Here is a 9,957-nt window from a genome sequence, read left to right on the forward strand (position 1 = left end):
GGCATTTGAATGCAGGAGATTTGAATCAACTGAAGATTTTTTCCCCTTTAAAGTTTCAGGCTTTGGGCTTTCAAGTTGACAAGTTATATCCCATAGTTACGCATGCAACTCGAATTGGGTGTCAGAAGCCAAATTAAATCCAACTTTTACTTCGTACTGAGTTGGGGGCTTAGCTTGAGCTGGAAAATATCAACGAAATATTACTTCGAAACGTTATCATGCAGGAAGGTAATCAAGTAGCTGATCTCCTGGTCAATTATGCAAGTATAGAGCATTTAGAAGAGGTTTGGACCTGTCACGGCCCTGATCCAGACATGATTTGTTAAGCCCTAAGTCTGGCCCATGACCCGGCTGTGCTACCGTAGGAATTTGCCCACAATAACACGAAGCCTATGATAACAAAATTCTTCCATGTAACAAAATAACATTTGATCATCTTCATTTGTAAATCAAAGGAAGCAGGTACATATCATCCAAATCAACTATTTGATTTTGCAAGATTACAACGCAAATTTATTAGTATAGCTGCATCCATGAATCCTTGTAACTATGCTTCAAACTTTATTTTCTTTTATTCTTCTCCACTCCTAGCAACCGTACTTATCTGAAATAAAAAAAAAACAAAAAGAGGCATATGAGCTTTGCGACTCGATAAGTAACCATGCACCATCTTACCAGATCAAGCATGAGTTTTTTCAAGTCAATGCATCATATAAAGAAAATAATAGTTTATCCAAAATAAGCATTTCATAGCATATATATTAAAAGCATGTCATAAAGCAAGTCATGCATGTATAAATCATATAATTTCCATGAACAATGTTTCAAGCTCATTTTGCAAATAATTGCATAACTCATTTTTCTTTTTTTTTGCCATTTAGCCATTGCACATTTTAAAACCTTGCTCGCAGATGTGCATGCTGCTATGGTGACTATAATCCCGTGACACGGTAATCTTCGTAATTGGCAAGATTCATAATTGATATTCATTACTATCTTTAATCCATTGGTAGAGGGCCATTTTTGTTGGATGCTAGCTCCAGGGTATTGATTGTCCTCTATTTTTAGAAGCAGTCATAGCTATCTGAGAGCTTTTAAAATATTTCATAATTTTTCATAAACCATACCATAAATAGTAGGTTTGAAAATGCTAAATGGTGTCACAATAGTTTAATCATGTATAATTATGCGAAATATGCAATTTTTAATGAAGTATTCTAATCATGCCACATATATCATTTCATATAGTTTTTCATAAATTATATATAAATCATTTACATCAATAATTCAGTAAAGATGCTATTTGACCAAAAACAGGTTTCATTATCAATCACATGCTTAATCCTATATTTTAAGAAAAACAGGATCTATCATATCAAATATCATTCATAATTTTGTACTAGAAATTAATTAGTATTTTGAAATTCAAAAGGCTTATGCCAGGGTCACTTCGCTAGACAATCCAGTTAACCCTATAAAAATATTTAAAAAAATAATTATATTCTATTTGACAATCTTAATCGCATTAAAATAATAAGATAGGGTCAAGCGTTCGACGATTCTGGGTGGGTCAGATCTAAACAATTCGATTAATAAATTATAGGGCATGGACTCGATCATAGCGAAGGTAAACTCATCATAAGTGAGTTCCATCGATCTTGATAAGGTCGGATGATCGGTTTAGTAGGCGACCCCGAGCGCCCAAGCAGTTCAAGGCCTCTTTCTAGGGGTCAACTCAGGTTCACAAATCAGGTCGACATGACTCGGCTCTAGGTTTCTTTGAATTCTAGAGAGAGAAAGTAGAGAGAAAGTGGAGAGAGGAGAGAGAATCTTTAGTCGGATCTGTATTTGGTCTGATCCTGGTCTTGGGCTCGATTCGAGTGGTTCGAATCGACCATTAAAAGAAAGGTCTTGATCTAGTTAGAATGTGGGCTTGCTTAGAAAGAGAAAGAGATGCACGATCTTAAGGCTTATTGAGCTTTTGGGCTTGATTCAATAAGGTCCAATCAGAAGCTTGGCCTATTTAGTCCAGTTTGACCAAAATCAGAAAAGAGATATTTGGCTTAGGTCGACCTGGATCAATTATTGTTTTTGGTCCAAAATGCATGGACTCGGCCCACAATGGATGAACAGGGCCCAATAAGGCCCACAACGGTGAACATGGTCCAAAATGGGTACGGCCCAAAAGGAATGGATAGGGCCCATATTTGGTACGGCCTAAAAGGGATGGATAGGGTCCATATTTGGTATGGCCCAAGAGGGATGAACAAGGCCCAACAAGTCCCAAAGGAATACGACCCACCATGGACATGGCCCAACAGGATGAATAGAGCCCGAGCTCGGCTTACAAAGGACATGGCCCAATAGGGCCCAACGTGACTGAATAGGGCCCAAATTTGGCCCACAATGTGTACGGCCCAACATGGCCTAAAGTGATTGAACTGGCCCAAATTTGGCCTACAATGGGTACGTTACAATAGGGCATGAATGGTTGTGTTGTGGTTCAAATTTGGCCCAAGGGTGACCACACCGGTGGAGTCGAGGGAGCCACCAGTTGTTGGAAGAAGGAGACGAGAGCCACTTCCTACGCGACGGCTGCGGACCTGCATAAAAGCCTCACCGGTGTTTCCGGTGAGGGCCCTCCGACGATCAAGTTAGAGTATGATAAATTTGATCCAGCCAAAAAGTTCCTTAGAAGTTACCTGACCAGGCTATTTATAGTCCTAGTGGAGAGGCCCAGGTGGCAGAGGCACTGTCAGCCCTCATCATGAAGAGGCATGGTTCTGAGCAAAATGGTGCGCAGCTTAGGCTCGTTGGTAGTGTGTAGTACTACCCGTTCTTAAGAACGGTAGGGAGTTGATAGTCACATCAGTGTATGGCCGGAGTAGTCATCGTGCCGTCCTTTGATTGTTGAGGGCCGACTATGGAGACGTGGCATGGTGGTATTGTAATGTACGGCCACGTAGGTGAGCGTAGATGCGCAAATGGGTGCAGTTGTTGGCGAGGCCGAGCCCGTTGAGAGGTCGCATCATGTGTTTGACGAGGTCGGCTTAACGGGTGCTGAGAGTAGCTCGGCTTTTCGGATTTCGAGGTGTACTCAGTGGAACGCCCCGAGCTCGAGGGTCGAGGCATACTACTGAAGTAGACGCCCCGAGCTTGGTCGGGGCGGGTCGACGATACTGAAGACACCCCGAACTCGGTTGGGGGAGTCAGCGAATATCTGAAGCTGAGCTGGTTCCGGGCTGGAATGAGGCTTCGATCGGACTGTGTTGGCGTTTATTGGGTTAGAACTGGGCGGCCTTTTAGTTGTGAACTGGATGATTCATTTCGCCCCCCACATGATGCATGTGCACTATAAAAACATTAAGAGATGTGAAGAATGTCATAACACATGAGCTCTTAGCTTCTTATATTTATCAGGTGGAGCTGTATAGATAGGCAAACATCAGTTATAAAGCAAATTGAGTCTAAGATTGGTGTAGTTGGCTCGATTATGAGGAGTCAGATGATGATCTCGCAAGGTGGAACTCTGTTAGAGTGCTATTGTAGAGGTACCTACAATAATATCATTGAACCAATTCATCAATCCGTTTTCTAAAAAAATAATTAAAAAACTAGTACCTACGTAGATTCAGAATACTTAACAAACTTGTCATTTAATTTTGTTAGGAAAGATTTGAAAATTGAAAAAGGATGGAGCATTTATATAATATTTCAAAAAATTCAGAGAAATAAGAACTTTGGCACTACAACTCTGCTGCATTGTTATAATATTGGCTATCTTATATGGTTGGCTTGGAATAGAAGGATATTTGATGCTTTGCTTCTCTCCCCAAAAGAAATCTTGCAAAGAGCTGAATATTTCTTTCAGGAATCATGCAGCCACCAACAACAATGCCCATTCTTCAATGGGGAATTTGTGGTTTCTATCATCTTTAACCTTCTCCTTATGGGATTCATTTCACCTAGGAACCTCCACCCATCATTTTGTGTAGATAAACTTTGATGGTACCATTCTTAATGGTGGGAAATTGAGTGGTGCAAGCTTTGTTATCCAAGATCATAGAGGCATGGTAATAGCACTTGGAGGCAATAACTTCTTTGATGCTAATGTTCTCATGGCTGAGGTTCGAGCTCCCTACCAAGGTCTTAATTATGCTTTCTTCAATCTCAATGCCAAGAAAATCTTCTTGGAAAGGGACTCCCTCACCATCGTTAACCGGTTCGAAAGCTGCCAAGACTTTCACCATTGCTGCTGGATATCTGGAGAATGACACCATCATTGGGAAACTTTCAGGCTGGTCTTTACAAATAGACAAATAATGTTGCAAATTGGGTTGCATCTCATGTTGCCCATCATGTTGTGAACATCCTCTAGAATTCTCTTGCTCTGTTTCCACCACCCCTTGAGGGTTTGTAATGTGATGCCTATGGATGTCTCTATAACCATACTGTTTGAGTCTTCCATTTTCACAAAAAAGAAAAATGTAAGGTTATTGATCCACACATATAAATAGAATCAAAAACTTTATTATAATAAAATATTGTTTGTTTTAATCCATGTCTTTCTTGTACACGCTATTTGGTTTTCTTTAAAAAATGCTCGACTAAATCAACTCATTCGAGAAGGATTTATAAGATCGATAATTCAAAGTTTTCAATAATTTGAAAATAATGGCACGATACACTAAAAAATCAATATCAATTGTTTGTTTTGCTGCACATGCTTTACTCATTGTTAATTAAAAAATTAAGACTATAAGTGCAGGAAGTAGTTTCTTTATCATTACTTTGAGCTTAATTTGAACTTAATTTCAAACCAAACCACAGAAAAATACTTGCCTAAAAATAGTAAATTGAGCTAGAAATCAGTTTAAGATTGAATGAAATTCTACTTAAGCTTGAATTAGAAACATGATTCAAATCTAAATTAATATTTAATGGATTCAAAAATTAAGTAATCATTTAAGCTTAAGTGCTCCGAATATTGTCGATCGTTGGATCTAAGATCCAATACCCACTAGCTAAACTTATATATAACATATATTTTAAAGTCTAATCAAGCTAAGCCTTCTTGATTAGGGAATATTTTGGCTTGGCTTGAAATTAATTCGAGCTTATATTGTTGGTTCAGGCTTGGTTTGTTTAGCTTCAAACCGAGCCTGAACTAGCTTTCTTCGAACCAAGCTTGAGTTGTTTAGACGTTTGTCAATTCTATTATAAACTGATTTTAGTCCATTCCCATGTAATTAGACAACAATACCTCAATTATTCGGAGGTTTTGGATTTTAGTTCATTTCCATGCAATTACACAATAGATATTTCTCAGGTTCAACCCTACCGCTATTAGCAATGGCAATCAAGTTGGCACGATTGGAGACAGGTCAAGTTAGATGTACGTTAGGTTAAAAATTTATTAAACAAAATTTGATAAAGCAAGTCAAAAATTCATTTCAAATCTATTTTTTTATTAAATAGGTGTAAATGGATCAAATCAGATTAAATAAATTAAACAAGTATTAAAAAAATTAAAATGAGTTAAGTGGGTCTTAAATAGTTCAATGAGTTTTAAAATAAGTTAAATGAATTAGGCTATGATCGGACCTAATAGGTTAAAATAGGTTAAATAGATCAAAAATCTATCTAACGTTCTTTATTTTATTTTATTTTATTTTTTTTATTTTTTGCTAGGACCTACAGAACGGGTGCAAACGAATTGACCCATTTATGGCCAATATCCATTTGTGCCAAACCTGAGTCGATTTAAAGCGAGCGAGCTGCAGGTTGGGTTGGTGTTCGCGTCGTCAATGGTCGATTACAGATTCCGCAGTGCGGTTACGGCTCAATCTATACACTCCCTCCCTCCCTCCCTCCCTCCTCCTCCTCCTCCTCCTCCTCCTCCTCCTCCTCCCTCTCTCTCTCTCTCTCTCTCTCTCTCTCTCTCTCTTAATGGCTTGTGGAATCTGCAACCCCTCCTTGAGGCCTTCCATCCTTCCCCATCGCCCGACAGCGCTGAAAGAGGTAACAAACCGCTTCTTCTGTCGTCCTTCCCAAATCTCAATTTTGTTCAATTGGTTCTGCTTAAAGTTGACATTTTTAGTTGTTTAGAGAAATTTTTGGGTTGTTATCAGCTATACTAGTACCAGATTATTAATCAGCACTACGAGGGTTATACAGTGACGGCATCTTTGCCTCGGGGTCCTGTAGACTTATTCCTCCGATAACTATGTTGGCTGAGACATTATTATTATAGCGGCACTAAAATTTGTAATTAAATGCTTCCTTTTTTTTTAATGAAATCCTTACCAGGGTGTTCTTAGTAGCAATTAGCCAAGTTAAGATTGAAGTATTGTAGGAGGCTATCTATGGAGTAGATGTGGATTCTTATTAAAAAGGGTAAAGAAAAAAAAATGGAAAAAGAAAAAGATTGGCCTTATCTAAGGAGATGGTAGTGCAGTGGGCTATGGAGTTTTAATTTGGTGAATGGATTTAAAGCAGTGCATAAGGGTCTTTTTAGCATCAATTTTAAGGTGCCTTTTATGCTGGGCTGGTCTCTGTTGCATTCACTTAAAGTGGTTCGAGGTGTCAATCTAAAAAAAGAAAAGTGTGAATTCTTGGTGATGGGTGTCAATGTGGGTTGTGGAAAAGTGAGAGAGTTGGTAACTTCGAGTGTCCTGGCCTTCCCCAAAAAGAAGTTGCAGCTTCTTATTAAGAATTGGAGGCAATACATGCTTGATGGCATTGTTTTATTTTTTCTTATTAAATTGTTTTTTTAGGTGTGATATTTTGTTTCTATGCTTCTGTCTTACAATAATAACTTAGTGAGAGATGTGCTAAGATGAAGATTTTTTCTGAGAAGTTATCGTTTAATTTGTTTGATTGGATTACAGAAGTTTGTCGCAATTTGCTTGAAACACGGTAGTGGTGTTCGAGAAGAATGCTAGGTATTGTTACTCTCCTCAAAGGAAAACCTTCTTTTGATGGTGAGAATCTAGGTTAGGATAGGCAGGGTACTTTGTTTAGAAGAAAGGGTGCTTCTGAAACTTTTTCTGGATGGACCTTTGGTGTTTAATCTTTCAGGGTGTTATGCCTTAAGCAATTCTGGACTGAGAGTGAAAACACAGAACTTGTCAAGGGTGTTATGAGCTGAGGAAGTTAATTTGATCCTCAAAGGTCTCTTAGGACTTGAGTAGGACTGGCGTTAGCTGGTGTTTAGCTGATTGGGCACAGTATCCATATGATATCTTGGTGTTGGTGAGATATATATAAGTTGAAGCTTTTACTATATATGAGGAGAAGTGATGGAGCATGGCAGAAGTAGGAGGAATTGGAGGTCACTGGTTTTGAAAACCCCGGAGTATAAGGCCTCAACAAATCACCTTCTTATAAGCATGTAATATTTTACGCATGGAGGTAAATGAGAGTCGAACTCCTATTCAAACCTATAATAGTAGTTCCTCCATATGATTCTATCTATTTGTGTTGTCCAGAATTGAGTCGATCTTTGGAGACCATAGTAGTTGAAACATCTGGAGGCCTTTTGGTGAGATTGTTGTGTCAAAGAGAATACTTTTATATGTCTAGGAATGAAGTAGATAGGAGAAATTGATCTCCTTCAACTTGTGGCAATTTATTTGAAGTCTTATTGTTGTTGTAGAAGTCATTCATGATCCTCCATTTGTAGTTCCTCTTGATGTGATCATTTATGAAAACCATAGAAAGATGGTGGCAAGTTACGCTTGCTAGCTTTTACTTCCTTTCTTGCAAATTAAAGAGATAATCGCCTCCTCTTATTCCCATGATTTCTGCACATTGGAAATGCTCTGCAATTGATGGCATTGATTCCTCACATGATGGTTTAATGACATACTGAAACCAATTTCTGAATTCAACACTTTAGAGTTGGGCATATGGATTCTTAAGGAGATGCTCTGACATGAACTATCAGTATAGATGACATCTTGAGTCTGAAGACAGTACTTTTCCTTTGTTACTGCAGTAATGTTACTGGAATTGATCTGTTATGTGGCTTGTTGTTTTTAATTAGTTTTTCGTTGCTGCTGAACAATCCTGTTAGGATTTCCTGTCAACTTCTGCAAGTTGTAGATCAATTGACATCTATTTTTTTTTCATAGATGATTGAAAACTATTTGCAACTACCTTCATTCGCACATTCATTTATAAGTACTGGTTAACAGTTTAGATAGGTGACTTCTCTTTCTTTCGGCATTATAATTCCTATTCCCAAGTTTCGTATACTTAGAAGAATTAATAATAAGAAAAGAACACAAAAATCGTAATAAAAAAAGAAAACAAAAATCGATGTTATAAGCATGATGTAGATATATCTGAAGTCTCTTAATGAATCTCTAATGGGAGACCATCTCTTAAGTTTTCATTGTTTTGTGTTTTATGCTTCACAAACAGTCTCCTGCTATCCTGCAAGAACTCTTCTTAGCCCAACTTGCTTCCTAAACTATCTTCTTCTTCAGTATTTTAAAAGTAGAGTTTTGGACTCTTTTAAGTGAATTGAACTCTTTTAAGTGATTTACTACACTTGAAGTACTTAATTCAAAATGACATTTAATCTTTTGCATTTTCAGAACTGCCACGTGATGTTCTTCTATGTTCATAGTTACTGCAGTGATCAGCTGGTGTCGAATGTACACGTATGATATCTTCAGGGGATATTTGAATGTTCAGCTATGATATCTGTTGGTTGTCCCTTGTAATTATGGATTTACTTGGAATTGTTATTTTTGATGCATTACATGCATGGTTACTGAAGCTGGAGTCTCATGCAACTTCTATGCATAGGATACCAAAATCTGCTGATGAGGTGATTTTAGCTATACTGAAATGCCAGTTCTTGATAACTATATCAAAGGTTTCAAGTTTACATTTTCCAGCCAATTACAGCATATGAAATATCCACCAGGAGACCCCCTTTCAACACTCAATAAACTAGGCTTATAATTTATGAGAAGTTGAATCAGCTTGTTCTTTTTGCAAAGGGGGAAGATGTCCGCATTATCTCCATTTATGACTCCAAATCAAACGGAAGACTTTCATAATGTGATGAAAGAGAACCAAATGCCTACATCCAGTTCTTGCTTGCTAGTGGCATTTTGTCATGTTGTCTGTTTTATAAGTGTCTGTCATACTGATGGACTTCCTCTCTCTGATATGTTATCAACCTGTTGGCAGGGGGCGCGAGTACAAGCTTCACTTGTAAGTAGAATATCGGGTCAAGCAGCACCCAGGCCAGGTCTAATCCCATCGCTCTGTGGTGTGCAATTATTTAAATTTAAACACATCCATTTTAGCTGATGCTTTGCACTATTATTTGCAGCCATGAAACTATCCAGACCTAACAACATCATCAGTTTTGACATCACTATGGGATGCTGTCAGAATCTATTGATGCCTGTCAGATATTTGTGTGTTTCGGTTGCTAGCTGCAAGACTGAAGATTCCAATGTGATAATAACTGGTTATTGGATGGGGCCTGATATTGAAGATGGTTGGGGATTTGTTGAGGCTGCTGTCGATCGAAATATTTGATTGTTGATAGGGCACATGTACTTGCCAATTATGTGAGTTTTCCAATACCCAATATACCGCATATTGTGTTGGCTCAGGCCTTTTGTACCACTTTATTTCCTTAATGAAGTCAGGTGGTGCTCTGCTCCTCCTTTTTAGCAAAAAAAGTGGCTGCATATTATGATTTCAATTATGAGCAAGTCTGTTTCATTTTTGAACTCAAGAATACTTGTTACTCTTTAGGTGTCTTTATTTTGGATCACAAAGCGATGTCGATGTTAATACAATGCTTCATGAGTGTGGGGTGCTAGCTAATTGTAACAATATGTTGTTGTGATTGGAGTCACGAAACCAGTGTTTCAAATTCGCACATTATGAATGATATCTGAAGCTTTCAACAAAGGAAATAGTAAA

The 9,957-nt window shown here is 38.0% G+C and overlaps 1 protein-coding gene across 2 annotated transcripts; it reads left to right on the forward strand.

Annotated features, from left to right (window-relative positions):
- Nucleotides 1–5,780: 5,780 nt before the first annotated feature.
- On the forward strand, nucleotides 5,781–9,733 carry LOC103723884. Of its 2 annotated transcripts, XM_039124590.1 has the most exons (5): nucleotides 5,781–6,021; nucleotides 8,604–8,669; nucleotides 8,789–8,839; nucleotides 9,208–9,268; nucleotides 9,353–9,733. In XM_039124590.1, the coding sequence occupies exons 1-5, from the start codon at nucleotides 5,950–5,952 to the stop codon at nucleotides 9,562–9,564; spliced, it is 462 nt and encodes a 153-aa protein (XP_038980518.1). In that variant the 5' UTR covers nucleotides 5,781–5,949; the 3' UTR covers nucleotides 9,565–9,733. The 2 variants fall into 2 exon arrangements, with proteins under 2 accessions (XP_038980518.1, XP_038980519.1); XM_039124591.1 differs by lacking the exon at nucleotides 8,789–8,839.
- Nucleotides 9,734–9,957: the final 224 nt, after the last annotated feature.

This window comes from Phoenix dactylifera, chromosome 3, assembly GCF_009389715.1.
Source record: "Phoenix dactylifera cultivar Barhee BC4 chromosome 3, palm_55x_up_171113_PBpolish2nd_filt_p, whole genome shotgun sequence".
Classification (NCBI taxonomy): domain Eukaryota; kingdom Viridiplantae; phylum Streptophyta; class Magnoliopsida; order Arecales; family Arecaceae; genus Phoenix; species Phoenix dactylifera.